Source organism: Danio aesculapii, chromosome 13, assembly GCF_903798145.1.
Source record: "Danio aesculapii chromosome 13, fDanAes4.1, whole genome shotgun sequence".
NCBI lineage: Eukaryota > Metazoa > Chordata > Actinopteri > Cypriniformes > Danionidae > Danio > Danio aesculapii.
Window position 1 is genome coordinate 22,574,057 of NC_079447.1, and position 26,784 is coordinate 22,600,840.

At 32.5% G+C, this 26,784-nt stretch overlaps 1 protein-coding gene across 1 annotated transcript; it reads right to left on the reverse strand.

Moving 5' to 3' along the window:
* Positions 1-13,233: 13,233 nt before the first annotated feature.
* On the reverse strand, positions 13,234-26,130 carry cxcl12a (chemokine (C-X-C motif) ligand 12a (stromal cell-derived factor 1)). The gene is made up of 4 exons (XM_056470692.1): positions 26,001-26,130; positions 23,410-23,527; positions 17,437-17,520; positions 13,234-13,543 (listed from the first exon to the last, which is right to left on the reverse strand). Exons 1-4 carry the CDS (start codon positions 26,065-26,067, stop codon positions 13,513-13,515), a joined length of 300 nt encoding a protein of 99 aa, XP_056326667.1. The 5' UTR covers positions 26,068-26,130; the 3' UTR covers positions 13,234-13,512.
* Between the last annotated feature and the right edge of the window lie 654 nt (positions 26,131-26,784).

Consider the following 26,784-nt stretch of genomic DNA (forward strand, 5'->3'; position numbering starts at 1 on the left):
TTTGATCTGTACATGTACATGTAAAAATGTAAACTGTCTTTAGTGTGACATTTCATATTCCTTTTGTTTTTTTTGCATGTTTTTAGATATCCAAGTAAAATAAAACTTTATTCATACAGTTAATCCAGTTTTCTTCTTTAAAAACATCCTGCCGTTATCAGCACGCAATGAATCTTGGGATGTTTAAGGCTGCAAAGGATCCACCAGTTGTGTCTTTTATTACCTGGGAAACGAAGAACGCATTTTAAGGCTGCATTTGAAGGAGCCTTCGAATTTTTTGGAAATGAGACGGCCTTCGTCGAGCTACGATGTGTGCATCGAGCCCTTCGAATGCATCCTTCGAAGAATGCAGCCTCTGAAATAAGAAACAGCTAATGGCTTCCAGGAACCAGCATTTTTCAAAATATCTACTTTTGTCTTAAAGAGAAGAAAGAAACTGAAATAGGTTTTCAACAAGTGAAGGGATAGTAAATGGTGAGTAAATGGGTGAACTATCCCTTTAAGTAACTAAATATTTTCTATTGCAACATTTTTGCATCATTTTATAATTTTTCTTTTATATCACAAACTATTCTATAATATTTTGCTCAGTATTGATGAGATCGTTTCACTCTTTGTCCAGTACTTTTCACTTTACTTTCATCTCACTCATATAATCCTTTACATGTGTAAAGCAAGGCTATGCGCAGCACCCCATTACCACTTTTTTCCAAAATAGCACACTTCAATAAAACTACAAATGATCACCGGCCCCGCACTCTCCTCTTTCCAACCGTCTGCTATTTAGACATTTCCCAGCTGTGTCACTGCTGTTATTACTCTACAGTTCATTGTGTGGATTTATTTGTTTTGATGATCCAAAGGCATTTAATCAGGATCAGCAGAACATTTCTCTTTTACAACTGATACCTGCATAGAGGAACTGATCACCAGCCATAAACATGATTACATATTTGTGCCAGTACAATCCAGACACAACTTGGCTTCTTATATGTCCTTTGATTAATATCACTGCAAAATAAAGAAACTCAGCACCATTTATACTTTCTATTTAAGGAAAAAAACTCATCTGCAGTAACAGCAGTGCCATTATGAGGACTGAAATTGTAATAATGAAGCTAATGAAATGTTTAATGAGATCTATTATGAAACTATTATTATTGCAATCAATCATACTCCTATTTCATTTTAATTACATTTTTTAATCCATAGTAATTTTAAATGGGCTAAAAGGCACATTTTGTTTTGACGTTCCCAATGTCACAGCTTTAATGCACCCCTTTCAAAACCTGAAGGAATCCGACAATGTGAGTTTGGCTGGTCGTGCGTAAGTTTATGTTTAACTTGGATAAGATGGATAATATCCTCTGGCCTTAGTGTTTATTATGCTGTCCAGTTGTCTGCAGCTCAGATTTAGAAATGCTTGCTTGTGATTAAATCTGAATACTTTGTCCCTTGTTTCAGCACTGTTATAAGCTAATGCAAACATTTACGAACAAAAAGCTCTCAGGCTGTTTCAGTTTTGGCCCTTTTGTATTCAAATTATTATTAGCCTCAATAATATTTTTCAAAAATGTTTCATTTGAAAAAAAACTAATAAAGTTGTTAAATATTAACAATAATATTAATTCTAATAATATTTGTATTCAGCTTTGACACAGTAAAGACATTATTACAAAAAATGTTGCAAATTCTGTAAATTTACCTAATTTCATACAATAATTTTGAGATTAGGAAGAAACGTCATTCACACACTGTAAAAAAACTAAAATCAAGCAACATCAGCTCATTATTATTTAGAAATGAATTCAATGTTTTGTTTTATTCAGTTTTTTCAGTCAGTTTTACTTTTCAAAAATAAAACATTGTTATTTTTTAGTTGGCTCAATGACATTATAATTAGTGCGGGGCAAAGATGATATATACAGTAAATATAAAATTTAGCATTTTAATTCAATTTATATATACACAGGGCTTGACATTAACAACCGCCAAATGCAGGTAGATTTTAGCTGTGGCAGGTTAGACAGACACTTCCACTAGCCACTTTGGCCGGTTGAAAATAACGTTTAAATTGGAGTTTTCTTAAAAGCAGGGTTCAACAATAGAGATGGCCCAATATGCATGCAAGTGTGGTCATAGAATCGAGAAGCAGCTCAACTGACAAAGATAACGTCAGTGCAAGCAAAAGAAAGCAGGTGGATACTGAATGAGAGGACAATCACTTGCGGGCACAGGTGAGGTGATGTGCGCAACTGTTTAAAAAGTGCACGCGCACGCTCCAGTTTTCTAGCGCGAAGCAACCGTGCCTAGAAATACAACTGTGATTTCTCTTTCGAACGGTTCTCTTTAAAATAGACTGGACAAAAAGTGATGCTCGTGCACCACAGTGCTGCTGGTTTTTAAAAAATGTCTTTTTGTAAGCAGCAGCAGTTGCCGCTTTCACTTTAACCATTCTTTGAACAGATTATGGGCCTAACTTTAACCGTGTGTGCGTGAGCATCCTTTCATTATCACTCACGGTATGTTTTTCACCTGCTTTCTTTTGCTTACAGTTACTTTTGTTAATATCATTTAATTATCATTTTTACAATAACATTGCTTTAATAGGAGATTAACTCGCCATTTATGTGTAGTTAACTGGTGATCTGGGACCTTTAGCCAGGACAAGAAATGTTGTGTTGAATAAAAAGAGTATGTATACAACTACATTTAGCTTGTTTTGACATATTTAAAATTTGTGGCTAAGAAATATTTATTTATTTATTTTTGGTGTGGTCAGAGATAAATTTGGTAAATCCAACTTGGTGTTGAGCCCTGAAAAGTCATATGAAACAAAAACTAATTGCAATGTGACACTTGCATTCACTACATACTTTAATTTAAAAAAATATATATATTATCTGTTTTTGTCCTGTCTCTGTAATTCGTTGCTCTGTTGAAGCTCTGTCACGAAAACAAATTTCCCATATGTGTGAACATACCTGGCAGTAAAGCTCTTTCTGATTCTGATTCTACATCAAAAAGTCTAAATCAAGTAATTTTAGCATGTCAAAGTCAAATTTATGCATATAAAATATATTTTCCCAACAACAAAATTGTGGCTAGTGAAAATGCTGAGTGGCTAGTAATGTTGTAAATCTACTAGCCAAGTCCTGTACATAAATAATAAATACACAATACACACACTTAAATTATGTCCCTGATAATCAAATTTTGGACGTGATATTTCTTTGCTCAGCATTATTCATAATATTGATTGGATTTACTTTTTTTTTTTGCCCTGTCGAAATCAGCCATTCTGATTGTTTCCTGGTTTTGACCATTCATATAATGCTTTACTGTATTTTTTTTTTTTTGCAGATTTAAGATATATCTTATATTATAATATGTATTTTTAACTAAGATCAAGCAACAGTATTAGTTTATCTTAGATATATTTGCCCTTTATTAATTGACATTTTTACATAGCAATTACACAAACATGACATTGGAAAATAATCTTTGTTACTTATTCAAATTAGTTAAAACAGTCACACTTTATTATTAAGTAGCCTTAACTACTATGTCAAAAAATGTAAGTACAATATACTTATTGTGTTAATATTGTGTTGCGCATCACATATGGGACTATTGAGGTGGCATATGAGTAAGGTTATGGATAGGTTTGATGGTATTGGTAGGTTTATTGGTTAAATAAGGGAGAAGTCAATAGTGTAATTATAAATCTATACAGAAATTAATAACAGATGTAATTACATTCGGAAATTTTTTTAAATACTTGTATAACATTAGCTATATTGCATTATAATTGCATTATAATTTAAATGTAAGTACATAGTAAGGCCACTTAATATACAGTGGGACCAGGGTGCAATTTACAGGGGGGGTTTAGGGAGATTGACCCTCCCCCCCACATTAATGCTTGATCCCCCTGAAGGACATCTAAACAAGATGTATGGGGGGTTCAGGCCTTTAATAGTAAGCAATAGTAAACTAATATCTTAAATATCAATAATTAAAAATGTAGAATATAAATATACATTTGACCACCGTATAACGGGTCATACCATTGTGAATGTATAATCGCACCAATCAATGCTACGAAAAATATCATTTAACAGTCTGAACCTGGCAGTTCTAAAGCACTGATAGACATCTTAAGCATTTACAAAACACATTTCTTGTAAAATATATGTAATTTCAATAGTTTGACCTACAGTAACCTCTAAAAAAGTGACACTAAATATCCCTCATAATATTCAAACCGTATACATGTTATTATTAAATTAAATGTCATTTAAATACATTCATAAATTTGATTCACTTAAACATGAAATACCAAACTACCACTGAAAAGGTTGACCCCCCTGATCGTCAATGTATAATTCACACACCGAGTGGAACCGACCATTAAAACATTAAGACCATAACTGCACCATCTAGACAACAGTTTTACTTTTCAGTTTTTAGACATGGGTTTTAGTCACCTATAGGGCCTCACTATCCTCACTGCCACTTGAGATTGTGAGTCACGGCATCTCATAGCGCAAGAATGTCTTCTTCTTTAACCACTAGTCTTGAGATACAATCAAAAGCATGAATAATACAGAATGAATAATATATCTGTCTTCAACATGGTCTCCAAGACGTTATTTTCTTAGTTTAAGGTGAGGAGGCGAAACAAAAACAAGACCCCCTCACCCCTCGTTAGGCCCCAGAGAAATGATTTTCCATTGGTCGCTTCACCACATGAAATAGCGTATTGTCCTGTGAATATCTGTGATCAGAAAGAACAGCAGCCATCTGAAAGAGGCATTTCACATGGTTGGAGGATGGGGAGCCTCCATCAGAGCTTGAGTCACTCCCAAAGAATCTGGCTGTGCAAATGCTTTGTCTGCTGCTCAGACGCTCTGCAACCTCAGTGTTCTCCCGTGTTGAAGCCTATGGGTTTAATCCCTCACACTCTTAGATGAAGTATTGAAACATGCGGTGTTAAATGTAATAACATACATTAATCCAAGACACCACAGATAAATAAAACACTTTTTTTGCATTTGTTTTCTTAATTGCATATTTCAATATGCAAATGAGATGAAAAATATGCTAATTTGCATACATTTCTAGCACATAAATCTGAACATTGAAGGAAGTCAGGTTCAAAATCTTTGTTTATGACATATTTGTGTCTGAGTTTTTACTGAGAAGATTTTGGGAATCTCTTATCACTCAAAATACTTCAAGAATTGGCAGTAGAACAAAATGTTGACCATTAGGAATGAAAATGTCCTCTGCAAATCCTTTCAGACTATAGATATGATCAAAACTGATTGAAGTTAAGAGATTTAAGGCTTAATGCAGGAGGAAAAAACATTTTGAGAAAACAACCTTTAAAATGTAAATGTGAATGTAAAATATTGTAATTACAATAAAAAAACACATACAATTCGATAAAGAAAGACTTAAAAGTATATTTTTGATGTTGTTTTTTTTACATTAGACAAAAAAAAAACTATTAAAAAAATCTCTAAATTGACAGGTGCATGAAAATCTTGAAAGATATCTTTAAATCAACCATAGCGGGCTGTTTTTATGGTATTTTGGAGGGGGTCTGCAGATGTTATTATGCTTAAGAACATTGTTCACTTGTTGCTCTTCCCTTGAGAAATTATTTTCTCCTACAATTGATTTATGTTTCTGCAGGCTTTAGCACAATTAAAGACATTAAAAGGGCTTTCAGCAACATACAATCAGGAAAAGTTCCAAACTGACCCATTCCGGAATCATTATTGCACTTTTCAAGGAGAAAGCGCTTGCATGCTGTATCATAAAGGGTCATCAGATACAGAAACAATGAGTGTTCGCCAATGCGCCGCGACTCCCTGGTGGATTGTGACTCAGTGGTTGTCACACTAAGTATTTGAGCACATGCTTGCAATAAGTTAAATGGCTATAGGCCACATCGTACAACTTCAGAGAGATTGTGATGAGAAAGTGCAGTAGCCCTTGCTGTTCGTCCTCTGGGGAGCGAATTACAGGGTTTTTTAAAAGCAATTTTAAAGATTAGACAAAATATAATGCAGGAGTTGATGCAGAAACCCTATGAGAATTAGCTGCTGTGAAGTATCACTGATCCGAACAAAGGTAGTGTAATATATATATATATATATATATATATATATATATATGTATGTGTGTGTGTGTGTGTGTGTGTGTGTGTGTGTGTGTGTATATATATATGAATCATTGTTTACATGTTCACTTTTTTATTGTATTGAAAACTTTCAGGAACTTTTCTAATAACTTGTAGTTATAATAATGATAAAGTATATTATTGCATAATGTTACTGTAGTGTTTTTTCCTTTTGTTCTGTGAGGTCATAAAGTTACAGGAACTGCAATTAGCAGAGCTAAAAGCTTGATTGTGATGACACACTTCTTTGAACTCGTATAACACATTTCCTTTCTCTAAATAGAGTACAAATGTTTAAATGCTGATAAAATCTTTATTGAATATCTTTATTCAGATGCATGTTATCATTTATTGATGAGCTGACAATCAGGTCAATCGTTGCTGGTGATTTTTTTCTATTTTATTGAAATAGATGGTAAAATCAGATCTGTTTACTTGAATTTTGACATTGTTGTTGACTGCCAATGCTATGTAAAGTTATTATACAGTTTCCATGCTTTAAAATGTACACTACCTGACAAAAGTCTTGCCATCGGTCCCAGTTGCAAGAGCAACAAATTGTAACTTGACTTCTAGTTGATCATTTGGAAAAGTGGATTTTTCCAATGAATTGTCTGTTGAACTACATCATTACAATCATTACAAAAACTGCAGAAGACCTATTGGAGCCCGCATGGACCCAAGATTCTCATAAGAATCAGTCAAGTTTGGTTAAGGAAAAATCATGGTTTGGGATTACATTCAGTATGGGGGCGTACTGTAAGATCAGTTTGTGCTACCCATTACATTACAAACCACAGGAGAGGGCAAATTCTTTAGCAGGATAGCACACCTTCTCATACTTCAGCCTCTACATCAGTTCCTGAAAGCAAAGAAGGTCAAGGTGCTCCAGGATTTGCCAGCCCAGTCACCAGATATGAACATTATTGAACATGTCTGGGGTAAGATGAAGGAGGAGCCATTGAAGATAAATCCAAAGAATCCTGATGAACTCTGGGAGTCCTGCAAGAACACTTTCTTTGCCATTCCAGACGACTTTATTAATAAGTTATTTGAGTAATTGTAGAGATGTTTGGATGCAGTCGTTCTTTATATTCTATACTGTACATTATTTCTGTTAAGCAAAGTCAGACCTTACTGTCCTAATTAAATAATTAAAAATCAAGACATGATCATATTTTATTTTGGTAAAATAAGTGTAATCTAGAGGTATTTGCCTTTCATTTAAGCCATTTCTGATACCAAATGATCAACTAGAAGTCAAGTTATTATTTGTTGTTCCTAAAAGTTGGGTAGGCAACAAGACTTTTGTCAGGTAGTGTACATTTGATTCTATGCTGTTTCAGCTACAAAATGGACTGTATACAGCTTTTTATTTTTATTTTATTTTCTGTGCATGAAAGTTTTTGTTTATGTTCAGACTGAATAATAATTTTGTGATTTTTCTGATTTTATTCAGCGCATTTACTATCCTAATCTAGCCCAAATTCTAGCTGCGGTGTTAAACAAGTATTAAAATAAGTGTAGTTGAAAAACAGTTTTAAATAGGTTAACTATGGTCTTCAGTTATATCTTTAAGGGAAAGTTCACCCAACTTTACACACTTTTTCACACTTTAAATAAGCAGTTTTTTTTTCCTTACCCTGATGTCATTTATTACATTATTGTCCATAATCAGCACTCTCAGCAAACATTACTGAGCATGATTTTTTTATGTGAACAATTTTTTTCTTTCATAACGAAATGTTAAGCATGCTCGCACATTAGAGCTGTGGTGAAAAAATACAGTAGTTTGAATAATTGATTATGCATCCATTCAGAAATTTTCAAAACGCATTGCTATTCTCTCCTGAATCGATTCTGGGCTTAGTTTTTAACAGCAGATGGCGCTGTATGCTTTACAAACAGCCATACTCTGTTTGTATCCAATTCCTTACAAATAGCAACTAAATTTAAAATAATCTTAATGGTAGGGAAGGCTTAAGCCATTTATAAGAATGTTCATAATAAGCTGTGTTTGCATTAATCTCATTACATAAAAGCCAATTTACAGGATTCAGATGAACGCACAAGTACTCTTCCTCATAAGCATTTTGATATATGGTTAAAAACTAATGTAAAGCACCATCTAAGCTCAGAATTAGTTCAGGAGAGAATAGCAATGCATTTTGAAAACTCATAATTGATGCAGAATCGATTCCTCAAATGATTTTTCTCCACAGCTCTATCACACTTTTAACATCAGTGATCAGATTACTATTTTTAATATTTAGTTTTTTCATTCATTCTTTCATTCATTCATTTATTCAATCATTTGATCATTCATTCATTCATTCATTCATTCATTCATTTTTCTTTGCAATAAATGAGATAATTCCAACTTCAAATTAGTTAGCTGAACTGATTATTCCTGGTTAACCAGTCATTCTAAATTGTATTTATTTATGACAGCAACAATTTTGTCACCTATTGAAATACATTGTATATATCGCCTGTGGTCTGGTTAAACTGACACTCATAATTCACTTCATCTTATCTGTCCTCACAGCATCACACAAGCCACTGATCTGGTTGATGATATCTTTATAGCTTCCTCTGTGAATATACTGTACCTCATTCCTCAGAGTTGATGATAGGTTATAAAATGAGGCGTCCTCAAAGAGTTTTCACAAAACATTGTAACTGTAGATCTGGGAAAACCAAAATTATTGGTGTAATTCATAAAAATTCACCCAACAACCACTTAAATAATAATGTTAAATTGTACACTTTCACTCTACATGGAATTTCAGTCTTTAGTAAAGCACTTATTAAAAGATATTCTCACAGAATGACATTCCATTTGCTTTAATAATCCTTTTGGCTTCTGTGAACGATTTCTGTGTTGTTTTTTTCTGTGATTTCATCAGACATCTGATAAAGTCTTAACTATACTGTAAATGTCCTAATTTTTGCACCCAACCAAAGTAATCGTATTATAATTGTATACAGGGTCCCCGCGGTGTCTTAAAATGTCTCAAATTTCATTAAAAAAATATTAGGGTTTAAAAAGTCTTAAATTTACTGAAATATTATCTTGTAGGTCTTAAATAATTTAAAATGGGTCTTAATTTTCCTTTCTCCAAGTAAAGCTATACCCTATTGGGCCGACATCAGCCAATCACCAACAATCCATCTCAAGAAAACCTATTTTTAATATTTACCTTTTTTTTTATTGCAAAGAGATACAGTTTACTATAGCTGTTTGATATTTTTACAGCAATTTCTCCAAATTAAATTCCCTAATCAAGGAAAGAAAACTAAAAACAATTACACCATTCCTCATGATTATAATAATAGAGCATTATGAAAATAGAGTAAACAGAGAAAATAGAGAAAATAGTGTATACAACTAAAGTTTTCTTGTTTTGACACATTAAAATGTCACTAAGAAATAATTACATTTGAGGGCCATTAGAAATAATCAGCGTTTAGCACTGTATAAGTCTACAATGTCATTTATAATGGAATTAAAGGGTCTTAAAAAGTCTTAAATTTGACTTGATTAAACCTGCAGAAGCACTGTTAATATTATATTGTAATATTCTCTCATGTTTCTCAGACAGATTAAAGTTTCTGTATTTTCAACTTAAAACTTTTCCTTTTATTTATCCTGTGGTGAATCTGTCAACCAATTAATATAAATATGAACATTTGTGTATAAGGGGCTGTTTAAAACATTGTTGCACTAAAACTGTCCACTTGTGTCTGAATCTTAATCATAACTGTTAAAAAATATGTGGCTTTCATTTCGGTTAATGATTTACACATTAATAATTGAGGTCTTTCATCGTTTTAGGTTATTTAACATCCAACAGTTTTCATAAGCATGTCTTCTGTTAATATTGTTTAGTCTCACGTCCAATGTGTTTCCTTTATTAAGTTTGAGTGTGTATACGATTTGTAAATATTAAACAAATATGACCTTTTTAAATTAGATATGCATATGGCAAAGTATAAACTTGATTTAATCTCTTTTTGCTCCACATCAGAGCAAGTGTTTCATAACAGACTGGCAATATTATTAATTTATTTTCCCTTATTGTAAAAATTGGTTTTGACAGCCATATAAAGCTGTAATATGACAGAATCTTCCCTGCTGTGCAAGGATTATTATTTCTTCTGAGAGTAAGGGCACAGTTTGGTTTTTATTGGGTTTCTTTTTCCGTCTTTAAGGGAAATGGAATATGACAGCTTATAAAGCATACAAGGCAAATATTTTATTTTAAATCAAACCTCAGTGGATATTTGCACAGGTGAAAAATCATTCATGTAAATCAGAAAAGTGCTGTCAAGTTTATTTATATGAGCTGTGTGAAACCAAGGTGTGAATTTAAGTCTTCCTGCAATTGATTGAGCACCATTTGAAATCTTGATTTCCCTTCTCCTTTTCAACAATTCTAATTGTTGCAGACATATAGGTGACAGATATGGCTTTTCTCCTGCTGTGAACCAAATCAGAGATGGCAAGGCTGATGTTCGTATGCAATCATTAGTAAAGTGTCATACAGAATTTTTCATAATGATTTATTTCAAAATAAACACTTTTACGGACTAAATCAAACCAATGTACAAACTCACAAAAGAAAGAACAACAGATGTGCTGTCAATAAGCTGCCATATACATAGAAGTAATATTCACATTAAGTGGGAAACATGAGTGGAAGGCAGTAGAAGTTACTTGTACAGTGCTGAAAATAGGATGAAATGTCTGTGAAACAGCTTTTCAGTTTCATTCTGGAAATGCTTTCTTTAATGGCATCACCATACTAGGACAATTTGAGAGAGAATTTATATTTTATTTTATTTTATTTTATTTTATTTTATTTTATTTTATTTTATTTTATTTTATTTTATTTTATTTTATTTTATTTTATTTTATTTTATTTTATTTTATTTTATTTTATTTTATTTTGGCTTTAACTGATCCCCTCCCACCACCCCCGGAATGATATTTTTGCAAGGTTTTTTTTCCCAGAAATGTCCATTTATAAACCCATAGTGAACTGGCAGGAGGCTTTATCCCATCATCCAGTATGCACAGACCCCTGTGGAGGTCGAGAGTCAGCATTATGTTTCCTTATAGATTTTGTGCCCGAAGGCTGTGTTTGTAAATGAGGCCTGGTACTTTTAACGGCTCAACATTATAAATATGCCCGCAGTAACAAGCAAATTCCATACGTTAATTTTCTTTGGAGAGGTACAAGGCATTGGCTTGCCCTGCTATCTGTGTGGTTGTTCACATTAAACTTTTCTGTTTTGTCCAGGAATTAAAAGTTGTAGCAGCATTTTTCCGCTAAGGATGATGTGATTTTTGGTGTGTTTTATTTTTTTATTATTATTTTTGGAACCTCTACGCTTAAAATTCTTGGTTGTTTCAGCTTAAAAAATAAAATGTAATTTAAAAATAAAAATCGGTAACACTTTATTTTTATAGTCCATTTGATTATTAGTAGACTCTGCTTAATATCTGTTGCTACTGTTTTTCAACAGATATTTAACTGACTATAAGAAACTTTGCAATTACATGTCAACTTCCACTAACCCTAACCATAACCCCAACCTAACAGTCTACTTATAATGTAATGAGAATTAATTGGCATGTAGATGCAATGTAACTTAAATTCAACAAATGGACCATCAATATAAAGTGTGACCCAAAATCATTTTCAAATTTAATGTCCATATTTGGGATTGTCCATATTTGACCCAAATTTGGTCTGAAACAACCCAGCATGTTTTTCTGGAGTGTGTTTCAAAAGGAAGATCTTTTTGGAAGCTAAATGTATTTTTTTACACACTAAATATCCAGCTATTACTGTTAAAATCTGTTTATCTGACTGTTCATGAACAGCTGACAAAATTCTGAAAACAAACCCACTCATAATAAAAGCTGATGCTGAAGATACAAATGTTTAATAAATTTGGCAATACAGTTCATAACTACTTCTAAACACAGAAAGCAATAAGCACTAGAACTATTCACTAGATGGTGGACGTCATTCAGAATCTGATCTTTAGTAAATGTCACAAAGGGTTATAAAGTGCATTGTTATATATAGGTAGTTATTACGGCAATTAGTTTGTGTCAAGGTCTACCTCGGATGTTTATCTAACACTGATATTTTTAAAAGGTTATCATGCCTACAGTGCTTTAGATTCAGTTTTCATGATTGGGAAATTCATTCGTTTATTAGTAATTCCAGAGTTCTCTATATTCGACTTGTTTTTTTTCTTTGTTAATTGACTTCTTTTGATGCTCGACAGTCTCTGTTTATGACCTGATTCTGCTGAGCGTGAAGCAACAGTGTTTTGTGATGCTGAGTTCTTTACACTCTGATCGGTCAATTAACAAAACAGATGATTTGATACCTACAAAGCATTGCAAAACCCTCAATCGACCCTTCAAGTGAAGCCAATTACATTCCCCAAAGTCATTCGAAATACATTAGGGCTTATGTGAGGTCTAAATAGTTCATGTTTGTTTGGCAAAGTAACCCTGCCTTTCCAAAAACACAAAAACAAGTGACTTTTTTTCGTTTCACTATATATGTTGCATAACTTTAACATGCTTTTACAGATATCTAAATTATAAACTAGTAATATACATAATAAAAGATAAAATCAATGCCCTTCTTTTTGTGTCAAAGCACTTGCATGCATATAAGTTTTCAGAACTTCATGTAATCCTTCTAAAATTAGAGTACACTCTTAAAAATAAAGGTGCCATGGACATTTAAAACGGGATGCCCTGTTTGGTTCCCTTGTTTGGTCCCCTAATTATTTTTCCATTGTCTTAAGGATTTGTTAATAATCTAAACAAACATTTGCGGAATGAAAAAGTTCCTTGAATCTTCGTGGAACCGTCAATGCTGATAAAGAACCTTTATTTTTAAGAGTGTATATTTTAGAGTTTTGAACGTTTGCTCCAAAACACCTCTTTGTCCCAATGTTTTTCTGCCTAACCCAAGATAACACGACAAACACGGAGCAAACAGGACTCCAAAAATATCTCTTTACTGATTTTGAGACGATATAAAAAACATTGTATATACATATCATACGTAAAAAATAAAAGAAGAACACAGTCATACATATATAATTGCACTTGGCGCTAACAGAGAAGACTACATGGGTGGCGATGGTTTCTGGTGGTCTTTTCGTTTTCTGGGACGCATATTTGGCAGGTTAAGTGCTGGGTCAGCAAGCATGCCAGAGGACTATATGGTACATATCTGTGACGGTGGGCTGTCAGATTTCCTTGTCATCTGGCAGACATCTTAGACCTGCTGCTGTTGGGCTTTTTTCATTCTGAAACGTAAAGAAGCAAATTGTTACAGTAAGACAGCAGTGATGCTATTACATTTTAATGACTGTTTATTTTGATGGAAAAGTGTTGAATGACTTGTGAATAGAAGCAGGGCATTTTTAAATGCAGTGATTAGAGCAGTAAACCTTAATTTAGCATCTGGCAGGAGTAACAGAGATGTCTGTACATTTTATAGGCAATTTTGAAGAGTAACTGCATGCTGTTCGCTTTAATTGTGCTGAAACTGTGATATTTCTTTCTTTACAATGGAAAATCTTTTTAGATGTTAGCATAACCAAATCTAATAATGTCAAAAATAATGATGGTTTCAGACAGGTTTTTTTAGTGATGCTGCACTATTAACATGATTATTTTGGACAATTGAAAAAAAACAAAGACTGAAGTATGTTTTAAAAAAGTATGTTTAACTTAATATATAATATTTTCTAATATGGATATTGAATATATTATGGTATGGGTTACACTGTAAATATATTAATATAATAAAATATAATAATAACAGTTTTGCATATTTTGTTATTTATGCTTATTATTTATGCTTTGGAATTGCATAAACAATTTTCCTCCAACAATTTTCAATGTTAAAACATTTGAAAAGTTGCTTCTATTGACATTTGGGTAGTTTGAAGGGATATATTGTCTGGGTTGATGATGGTGTAAATTATGATTTAAAAAACTGGCTATAAACTGCCAGTACATTTTCTGTTATATTATTAAGTTCATCATTCAACCATTCACTTTCTTTTCGGCTTAGTCCCTTTATTAATCTGGGATCGCCACAGCGGAATGAACCACCAACTTATCCAGCATATGTTTTATGCAGCGGATGCTCTTCCAGCTGCAACCCATCACTAGGAAACACTCATACACTCTCATTTCCACACACGCTCATACACTACGCTTACCCAATTCACCTATAGTGCATGTCTTTGGACTTGTGGGGGAAACCGGAGCACCCGGAGGAAACCCACGCGAACCCAGGGAGAACATGCAAACTCAACACAGAATTGCCAACTGACACAGCAAAGGCTCGAACCAGCGACATTCTTGTTGTGAAGTGACAGCGCTACCCACTGCGCCACCGCACCGCCCCTTTTAATAACTTTTTATATAAATTATATATATATATATATATATATATATATATATATATATATATATATATATATATATATATATATATTGGTAACACTTTAGCTTAGGTCACAGATCATGCTATTACTTATTACCTGCCTGTCATTAGCCTGTAACTATAAATAAGCTGCTCATTAGTGCTTTATTAAGCTAGTTGTGTTGGTTAATTGTTTGTTAATACTGTGAATTGTGAGCCAAACTAAAGTGTTATCAATTTATTATTTCAAACTACTAAAATAAATTCACTTTGTTAAACCAAGAGTTAATTTTCAAAATCAAAATCAAAAATTGTAATGGTGAGACTGACAGAGACTGTTAATAAATAGAAAAAAACTATGAATTATGAAATACAAAAGCCGTTAAAGAAAATTTTTTTTTTACAATGTTTATTGATACATAGACCTACACTGTATTAAAAATCCCTGAAATTTTATAGTTTATTTCCGGCAGCTGTGGTGTCGGAAAAAAACGTAAAATAACGGCTGTTAAATTACAGAAATTTACCATAAAATAACAGACTTTGAATTACAGAAATTTCCTTATATTTAAATTTCTGGTAAATTTCTGTAATTCAACCTCTGCTGTTTTACAGTAAATTTCTGTAATTCAACAGATGTTATTTTACTTTTTTTTTTCTGGCACCTCAGCTGCCGGAAATAAACGGTAAAATTACGCATTTTTTTACAGTGTAGCATTTGACATTTCGTATAAGAATCACATGACCGCAATGAGCGGATAGATCTTTTTTTAATCTCATTAACCGGAGGTGTTGCAGATGGCAGAAAGCTCCCTCACTACCTGCAGATGTACAACTTCCTTTCTCCCTTATTGAGCTGAACTAATGACCGCACAGTATGTGCTCATTAACGTCTAGCAGCCATTCAAGAGTGTTCAGCTCCAAGGAGCCAATCGTTCATCTCTAGCTATGAGTGTTTTGTTGTGTAGACCGGACAGTTCACACTTTTCTGGCCCCTAGACAATGATTATTGTTAAGCAGGTACGAGCGCACCAATAAAGGCTACTGGTTTGCCATAATAAGGTCTTTTATATTCGCCCACCTCCCCCAAACTGAACGAGCATCCAATCTAATAGCTGCCAGGGAAAAGAAAGATGATAGCAAGCAGTGCCATGATCTAATATATGATGAAATGTGGGAAAATGTCTTTCCTCTGGTGATTTCAGTATAACAGAAAAGCTTGTTTTGCTTTGTTTGGACGTTCACGATAACAATCAGAGAAGGAACTATTAAGGCAAGGCTGCAAAGCCTGAACATGTTTTTCATTAGCCAGGCAGTAGCTGCTAATCTTGCACATCAACTTAAGATAAATATTTCGGAGCACTGTAAGCGGACAGAAACGTTCAAAAGAAATCTGAGAAACCAACCGGGAACGGCTTTTATGAACACGAAACAAGAAATACCCGTGTTTTAATGTGCGGGTGGCTTTTGTCAACAGAAACTAATATGTAAACAATGAGACTTTGATATTTGATGCAAATAATCATTTGATGCTGGAAAAAGTGAGTATGATTTGTTTAAAGTGGATAAAAGTGACTCTAAAAGTGCCATATAATAAATTACACATTAGCTGGGTTTCCATCATCCTGTTGAATTGTGCATTTCGAAGTATCGGATCAGAAACGAGTGATGGAGATGCAAGATTTTGAACAAAAAATTCCTTAAATCAATACGTTGTTATGCTCACTTAAGGTGTTTTTTGACTTCAGCAAAAAAAAAAAAAAGAGTTATAATATTAGATGGATTTGCATTTGGCACATAAAATTTGATGTAGTGAATATAGTTGTAGTAGTTGTAATCAGTGTTGTAATCTACAGTAGTTGTAACCAGTGTTGGGTGTAAACACAAAGTAACTAATTACTTTAATAAAGAAGGTTAGATTTGTCAGAGGATTACACATGCTTAAGAAACAATGAATTGAGCAGGAAATAAATGCCAATAAATTGTATGTATAAAATAAATTTAAAAGTGTTTAATTTGTATTGCGTATGCTTTGGGATTTAATTAAATTACTTATTCAGTATTATAGTTACATTTCAGACAAAGCATTAGAAAGTAATTAAAAAACTATTTTAATGACGTAATTAGTAATGAATAACTTTTTTAAATAACTTATCCAACACTAGTTGTAATAAATTTGTAGTCCTGCTGTCTCCATTAGGCTTAAATCATTTTAAACATTTTTTCCAAGTCCATCTAAAGCTATCCAACTGAGCCAACCCCATCCGATCACCAACAATCCACCTCAATAAATTTTTTTAACAAATGTTTTATTTATTAACTCTTTTTACTAATATAATTTAATTATTTGACTTACAATAATGTTTGTGTGTGTGTATGTATATATATATGTATATATATATATATATATATATATATATATATATATATATATATATATATATATATATATATATATATATATATATATATATATATATATATATATCTCGCTTGTTTTTACACATTGTTTAAAATATGTGGCTAAGGAAGAACTCATTTTTAAACATTTTTACCAAGGCAACAAGGCCATTAGACCAGGCCCAACCGGGCCATTAGAAAAAAATTGTTAGCATTTAGCGCTGTATATGTCTCAAATTTCATTCACAACGTTTTTAAAAAGGTCTTAAAAATCTTACATTTGACTTGATGAAACCTGTAGAAATGCTGGAATATAAACTTGCCTATTATATTTATAAGAATTTTTCAAGAAGATTTTCTTACTTATTGATGGCATTCTTCAGGTACTGCTGAAGCCATTTGGTCTCAGGGTTAATGCACACCTCCTTGTTGTTCTTCAGTTTGGCACTGCAAGAGAAAAGTGTACATTTACTTTATATCCTGTGATCTAATATCAAGGTGCTGAAATTTGAGCTTTATAGACATTTAAATTGCAGTATAAGCAAGCAATCATTACTAAGTACAAAGCTACAAGGGTCCATTGTAAGCAGATTTTGAATGCAATACAATAGAAACCCCATAGTCAGCATCGGCTATACAATAGCTGAACAGTTGTGCATTCAAGCTCAGCCAAGCAGTTGGTTCTCAGTCACTCCTCTCTCTAGTAAGTGATATTACACTGCGCTCTCTCATCAGCCGGAGGATTAATCTTCTGCATCTGCGTTCTCTCTTTTCACTACAGGCCTTAACAGACTGCTAGATTGTTATCTCGCTCTTGCTTGTAGCTCTCAGAGAAGAGATTAGATTATAGGTGTCTTGTCAGCACAGGTGAGACATTTGTTTTCAATTGGCTACAACATGACAGAAACAAATCATTAAACTCTTGCTTGTGGAAAGTAAAACTGAAGTGTATTTTTAGGATTATATTGATCAATATTACAAATATTTACAAATATAGGAGTTTATTACCTTAATAAATGTTAATTAATTATTTAGAAAATTAATTGTGTACAGAAAGTGAAATTATCAGCCCTCGTGTGCAATTGTAGGTTTTTTTATATTTCCTGAGTGATGTTTAATAGAGCAAGAGAATTGTCACTGTATTTAATATTATAATTTTTTGTAGAGAATATCTATTTCTTTTAGTTTGGTTGGAATAAAAGCATTTTAAAAATATATATATATTTATAAATGCAATATTATTTGCCCCCCTTAAGAAATTTTTATATTTTTTGGGAGGTACAGGGGGATATTAATCTCCAATAAACCGAGTAATTAACCTAACTTGCCTATAGTTAAATTGTTAACCTAATAGCTTAGTTAAGCCTTTTAATTGCATTTTAAGCTGAATACTAGGGATTCTTTGATCGATCAGCAAGAGATCGGTATCGGCCAATAATCACGCTTCATGACTCGATCTGTACTCGCTAATCTGGCCGAGCTCATGAACTGCTCACAGTTGTTTGTTTACGAGTTTACAAGCAGAGGACATATAACAACTGAAACTTTTACATATCAGAACTGAAAGTTATTCAACAATATTGCAAGTTCATTAAAACCTGGCAGGAATTATTAGGGAAATAAAAAAACAATTTTTAATTTGAATATTTAATAATATAACTTTTTGTAATAAACAGCAGCTTATGGACCTATTTCCTTTTAGTAAAGAAGTAATGGATTTATAAATGAGCATTTTCACTTCTTATGCAACAAATATGTGCTCTAAACTTCATTGAGACATGTTGAATTCTTCTTCCATCATTTGCAATGTTTCTAAATTGCTTTGTTAGGGATTTTTCTAAAAAGTGACCAATGTTTTGCATCTGTTTTATCTATTATTTTCTGTAAAGCTGCTTCTGACCATTACAGGTGCACACTAAATGGTTATAAGAGACATGTTTAGGCAATTGCAACATCTTAATTTATTCTCTTAGGTAAGGAGAGATCTCGACTTAAGTATCATACTTGGAGGAAAATTGTGCTTTATGCATTATAAAGCTTGAAGTATCAAAATTTGGAATCGGTTGATCACCATGACAAGGAATTGGTACTCGGTATCGGCTGCAAAAAGTGTGATCGGATCATCCCTACTGAATACAAGTATAAATATGCAAAATACCTTGCAAAATATCATGTATTATCATCATGGCAAAGACCAAAGAAATTAGTTATTTGAAATTAGTTATTAAAACTGTTATTTATGTAAAATATGCTAAGAAAAATCTCTCCATTAAACAGCATTTCGAAAATTTTTGAAAAAAGAATTAAAATGTTTCAAGAGGGCTAATAAATTTGACAGAAGCTATATAACAAGTTTATTCAAGTTAAACAAAAAGAAATACATTTACACTAATGTTTTCAAAAAATAAAAACTAAAAAAATATGCTATTTAATTTAAAACTTAATCTATTTAAGCACGTTTCTCATTTCTATTTAGATTTAGATTTAGATTCAAGTAATATAACTAAAACTATAACAAAAATAGCTCACAATAATATACAAATAAATTCCAATGAAACACATTTAAAAAATATTAAAAATGTCAGAAATTTAAAACTAAACGTTCATTTAAAACAGAATATTCAAAAATAAAAAGTAATTCAGACTGTTAATAAAATCTGTAATGTTTCCCTAATTATCTATAAAAATCATCATCATCATCATCATCATAATAATAATCATCATCATCATAATAAGAATAAATGTATATAATTGTAATAGTAATTTCATCAATAATATTTTTTTTTTTACCAAAAATCATTTAACAGCTGTAATTTATTGTCCTTTTTATAATCTTGTAGATGACATATCCCAAAAGAAGCCACAAAGAAAGTCCCTAAATAAGTTCTGAAAACACCATGAGGACAAGAACATTCTTCAGAGACGAGATTATCTCTAAACTCTGTGTGCACCATCATCCCGATATCTGTATCATTTAAAGTAATCACTTCTTATCTTCAATTCGCAGATCTCCTCTAATTTGGTTAGCTGGCTCTTTTGAAGTAGCTGCGGTTTATCGGGGCCTGGCATTTGTTGCTCTATCTCGATGTAGTCAGCAGGAGTTTGAGAGGGTCCCGGACTGAGAACAGCAGGTAGTAATTACTTCACAGCAAGCCAAGGCCAACAGCAAACACTGGCAGATAGTGTTACCAGCATCAGTCATCGATGCAGATTTGAAGTATCAAGGGCTCTTGAGCTCTGGGACTCGGGGTCTGATCTGCTCTCCAGGGCTTCGCTTTGGCTTTTGTGTCAATCGTTAGTCGTTTTTTGAGAGAGATTTTTGAGTATGACCAGCTGGTTTTATCTGGCTGACCCTTTGACACCGTTGAAGTTTTTGTTTACGCCTTGGTGAGCATTTATGGTATGGAAAATTAGTGAGGTTTGTAATGGAGCTTGACGTGGCACTGCCATTAATCTTTGTTAAAAATCCAAATAAAGCAGCTGTTTTGAGTGCTTCACTCAGCGGAGGTGACAACAGACAGGGAGGATAGTTCACATCAGCATGCAAGACAACAATGTGCTGAAAAAAATAGCTGCTTGTTAAAATTACTTATTTAGAATGAGCTGAAGCAACACAATTCTTAATTTTTTAACAACTTATTTGTATTATGTTTGATACACTACTTATATTTGAACAATAAAAGGGTAAATTAATAATTTAGTGACGTATTTTTGTAGCTTTGTACTGCACTGTAATAAAAATACTAGTTGCTTTATATAAGTCTATTGAACTTCTATGATGTTAAACTGATTTAAAACAGCTTGCTTAACTTATAGAATTAAGTTAGAACATGATTAACTTAGTTTAACAAGTTACAATGAACTAAAACATGTTTTTATGACTAATTGATCATATAATTTTTTTACAGTGTGGGTTTTGTAATTCTGTACTGTGTAGTGGATGTGTTGTTCCCAGCATGCTTTGCAAAGGATTGCATTTAGAGGGAAAATCTTGTCATTAATTATAATCTTAAAGAGATACACTTGTAATAAAACAATTGAGTTGTCCTCAAAAAAACCTCAATAATTGTGTTGTTTCAGCTCATTTTAGATAAGTAGTTTGAAGAAATATAGCAAACGTCATTTTCGAGTATAGATAACCCAAAACTGATAATTACCTAATCAATTGTTCTCCCTCGTGAGGTTTTAAACCTTTATAAGTTTCTTTCTTCTGTTGAACACTAAAGAAGATACACTGAAAAAAAGATTTCCGCAAAATTGTTGCCAGCAATTTATATTTGAATCTAAACAAACAAATTAAATTTAGTAATGTTCAGCTTAATTAGTTTGTTTAAATTCAGCCTAAATAAATTGTTTTCAACCACTTATCATAAAATTAATTGTAAATCCAAAGAATCATCTTTAAATCTTTTTTTCAGTGTATTTTGAAGATGTAAAGTCAATATATCTCAGCTAGGCATGGGCCTGTATAAGATTCTGATGGTATTATAACCTTGGATAAAAATATGACGGTTTCACAGTATTGTGATTACTGCTCTAAAATAAATTCTTTTTAAATGTCTCTTTACAATTACAAATGTTTCTTTACAATTTAAAATGACATATTTGGATATCTTTTCTGCTGGAGATCCTGTTTTCCTAAAAAACGGAAAAAAATAAAAATAAAAAATCATATACATACCTTAGAAATGGTATAGCAAAAAATGTTGGCAGTTTTAAAACCTTGTCTTTTCCAAACCGCGTCCCATGCCTAGTCTCAGCAACTAGCACTTTTCAAAGTACTTAGTGTTCAACAGAAGTAGGAAAGTCAAATAGGTTAAAACTATTTACTGTAAAAAACGCTGCATTCCACACAATCGATTTGTGTTGAACATGAAAGAATTAAGTTAATCCTTTTTTTTACAAATTTAAGTGATTTGAACAAAAGTTATCTCCAAAAACACTGATGAATTGTGTTGTTTCAGCTCATTTTAAATAAGTATTTTGAACAGAGCAAATATCATTTTTTCCTTTAGAGTGTTCCTTTAACAAATTCAAAAAGTGATTAGTCGAGTTTACTTTAAAAAGCGAGTAATCCTGTTGCTTTTAAAGTGATTAGTTGAGCTTTCTTTAAAAATAATTTGAGTAAGTCCACTGAGTAAAATTCAGTAATCTATCTAAACTAAATCAATTCAAGTTTGCTTACTTTTATTAAGTAAAGTGAACTTGTCGCTTTTAAGACAAAAGGTTTACTATTTTTTTTAAAGGAAGTGACTAATTGGTTTTTAAAGTGTAGGAAAACTTATCTCATCATTTATTCTACCTCTTGATGTTTTAAACTTTTATAAGTTTCTTTCTTCACAAAAGAACACAAAAGAAGATGTTTTGAAGATGCAAAGTCAATGGGTCCCTGTAACTAGCATTTTTCCAAATATCTTTATTTGTGTGCAACAGAAAAAAGAAACTCAATTAGGCTATAACTATTCCTTTTAACAAATGAAAGTTAGTACATGGTAAGAAGTGATTATTTGAGTTTATTTAAACAAGTGAGTAACCCTGTTGCTTTTAAAGTGATTAGTTAAGTTTTCTTTAAAAAAAATTTGTAAACCCATTGAATAAAACTATATATAAATATATAAGTCAGTTTAACAATTGGTTTACTAACTTTTTAAGTAAAGTGAACTTGTCGTTTTTGTAACAAATAGTTTAAGTTTTTTATTTGATGTAACTAATTGCTTTTTAAAAAGTAGGAAATCTTGTTAGACTTTAATCTTCACTTAACTGTTCTGAGATCAGTCTGTTTTTATTTGTCCAGTCCATGTGTTACACATAAAAACGGTATATTAGTTGATCATTTAAATGAAGAGTTGTTAATTTCTGCTATAGTTAACGCTATAATTGTCCAGATTAAGTGATTAAGATTGATTAGTTCAGCAAATAAACTGTGTTCAAGTTAAGATCATTAAAATAAAAGCATCATTGGTCGAAACAATCTCACTCCTGGATTTCGTTTGTCTGAATTAATTAGAAAAGTTTATCATAATTACATTGTGACATCAATGCTTCATTTGTGTGTGTGTGTGTCTGACTAAGCATACCAGTCAAGCCCTCAACATGTGTGAGAAAGAGGAACCTTTTGGATCCCATCCTGCTGTTTTCCTGTACAAAATACAAATGCATCCATGCTTAAAGGTCCTACCCCCCTCCTATAGCATTTCCACTTGGATGTGTGCAATTGTGAGAGCCTGTCCGACAGTATAATGCCAATTCCTGGCCCATTCAGTGTTTGGAGATTGATGGGGTGAGGTGATGCGCTCCTCAGAGCTGCTGAGCTTGGAGGAAAGAGCAGATACTCACATGACTTGGAAGGGGCAGTTGGGTGTGTGGAGGAACTTGAGCTCGCGAATGCTTCTCTGTGGGACTGTGTTGACTGTGGAGCGGCACCAGCATCTCTCTACCAGGCTGATGGGCTTGGCTGGAGAAGAATGAAGAGAAACTCAGTTCAGCTGTTTCCTTGATGCTTTTAATTCAGTGCATGTGAACGTTGGATGGAATAATGAGAAAGGCCATAAATACAAATAATCACGTTTAATCACACCACAGATGTGTGTTGTAAAACGAAACAGCATCCTTGACTAAAAATGAAACTTAATATTGGGTCAAATTTTCGAAATCCGTTATGTAATGTGTCTGTGCTCCGAACTCACTATTGCAACACTCTTTAATAACAACCAGCACAATTTTCAGAGAGACTGGGGATGCAAGGTCCTCTATGGAAACTGAAACTTCTGATATAGAGATTCGAAGTTATATTATTATAAATATCGAAATTAATGGGATACTAGTGAATATTTTATTATGTATTATGTAGTTGTTTTTAGTTGTTTTTTTCAACACGTTTCTAAACATAATAGTTTTAATAACTCATTTCTAATAACTGATTTGTTTGATCTTTGCCATGATGAAAGTAAATAATATTTGTCTAGATATATTTCAAGACACTTCTATACAGCTTAAAGTGACTTTAAAGGCTTAACTAGGTTAATTATGTTAACTAGGCAGGTAAGGGTAATTAGGCAAGTTATATAATGATGGTTTATTCTGTAGACTATTGAAAAAATATATAGCTTCAAGGGGCTAATAATTTTGACCTTAAAATGTTTTTAATAAATTAAAAACTGCTTTTATTCTAGCCAAAATGAAACAAATAAGACTTTTTCCAGAAGAAAACTATTATCAGACATACTGTGAAAATGTCATTGTTCTGTTAAACATCATTTGGAAAATATTTTTAAAAGAATTCAAAGGGGGGGCTATTAATTCTGACTATGTATGTATGTATGTATGTGTGTATATATATATATATATATATATATATATATATATATATATATATATATATATATAAGATACTGTAATATTAGAGGGTTTGCATAAAAATGTTGAATTTTGTTATTAAATGTACATATAAATAAAAACCATTTAATGCATCATTAAAACTGATTAATAAAATGATTTATTTTTAAAAAATGGTAAAAAAATGGTAAAACAAATATGTCTAAAATGAATGAATAAACAAACAAATAAACATTGTTCTATGAGTACACACTTACAAAATAAAGTGGTCCCATTAAGAACCTATAACAGTCTTTTCAATACGCAAAGGTTGTTTATAGTGGAAAAGGGTTCTTTACATTATTAAAATGTTCTTCACACTAAAAAGTGGTTCTTTTATGAACTGTTCACTGAACGACTTTTAATGGCATCACTACAGAAATGCATTTTGGATTCTAAATTATGTTTAAAGGAAAAGTGTAGGAAATTGTAGAAAAATATGGGAACTAAAAAATGTCTCCCAAAATTTTAATTACTAATTTTCTGTCTTTATACAAAAAAAACTATATATTAGACAATAACAATCATATAAAAGTAAACAAAATGAAAAGAAATGAATAAACTTTACATACTTGAGTATTTTAAGCAATTTAAACCAATAGATTTGTTGAATAAATGAAGTGCACCTTTTAATCCACATTTTTTTTTGTTATTACTGTAGTAATCGCAACGTGCATGCGCGCATGATACTTGTAATCATCTTCAATAGCCTTCACATTCTTGCGCATTAAAGAGTGAATTGTTTGGCAGCGCGGGGTTATTGTTCCATTTGGCTCAGACCTGTTCACGCTCAAGGAAGCAGAGACTTCACAGCTCGACATTGTAAGTGAAGACTGCGATGCGCACGTACGCAAACACTTTAACGGACATTGCCCACTCACAAGAGCCCAGAGGTGTGAAGTACCTGCGACTCAACGGAGCTCGATCCAGTCCACTTGTAAAATGCTAATGACATCTCTAGTAATCTATGCTTTTTGTCATGCAAACGCGCGTGCCATAGTTAGAGCCGCGCGCACAGGCTCGATTGAAGTAAAGACTGGCGCTATCTCTGCGGTTTTGTTTTATCCTCTAATTTGTGAGTAATTAAGAGAAAACAAAGAGGGCGACAAATACACACATTAATCAACGCCGTGACAGTGGCTTCTCGGCTCTCCTGAGCGAATGCGTGTCAGGATGATGCACTGACGATTTGGGAAAAGTACACCCATGAAGGTAAAATTATAAATTAAAGGATATTTGATATGACATACAAGGATAAGATATTTTAGTGATTCAATAAAAACAAAACAATGATGCTTAAGGTGTTACATTACTAATAAATACAGCGGGTTTATTTAATAAATGCGTAACCGCTATTAAATATGTTAACCTTTGTTTTTAACCAGATGCACACACGCCGTAAAAAATAAAATGACTGTTTTGAAGTTTGCACCAATTGCATTGATTGATTTTAATGAGCGGAATTGCAACATCACTACAAAGTGCCAACACGTACATTAAAGCTTTACGCACAATGCGAAAACAACGTAAACATTTGCATAACAGTAACTTACCGTTGGAAATCGGTGCATGAATGACGACCGCCATCAGAGCGACTACTACGATCACTTTGAGATCCATGTTTGCAGTGTGAAGAAGAGATCCGCACTGTGTAGAATCCAGGAGCAACTGTGACAGCAGCAACTGCGCCTCGGAGTTAAATTTGCGCACAGGCTCCGGTCCAAACACCCCCTCCAGTCCCCCACGTTCAAAAGGAGAAAGTGGGTGTTCCCACGATGATTTGTCAGCTATTGGCACTACAAATATCCTCTATTATTACATTTCTGGCACTCAATTGAAGTGCTAACGTTTATGGAACAGTTATTGTTTAATTTATTAAATATTTGCGATATTTTATGCTTTGTGATGAATATTGGTAATATAAATGAACCCAAGACATGCACAGGCATTTAAAGAAAATATAATAAATATCATATTAGCAATATATAAGAAAAATATAAACAAAACATGCTTATAAATGTAATTTCTATAGTTTCATAGTATCAGTTTAACTAAAAAACAATTTAGTTAAATTTTTATTATTAGATTATCGATTTATCTATCTATCTATCTATCTATCTATCTATCTATCTATCTATCTATCTATCTATCTATCTATCTATCTATCTATCTATCTATCTATCTATCTATCTATCTATCTATCTATCTATCTATCTATCTATCTATCTATTGATAGATAGATAGATGTTTTTTGTCACAACACATTTAGAAATTGAAAACACATTCGTCAAAGCGAGAGAAAGTAATTTCCATGAAATGCATTTCTTAATGTATTTT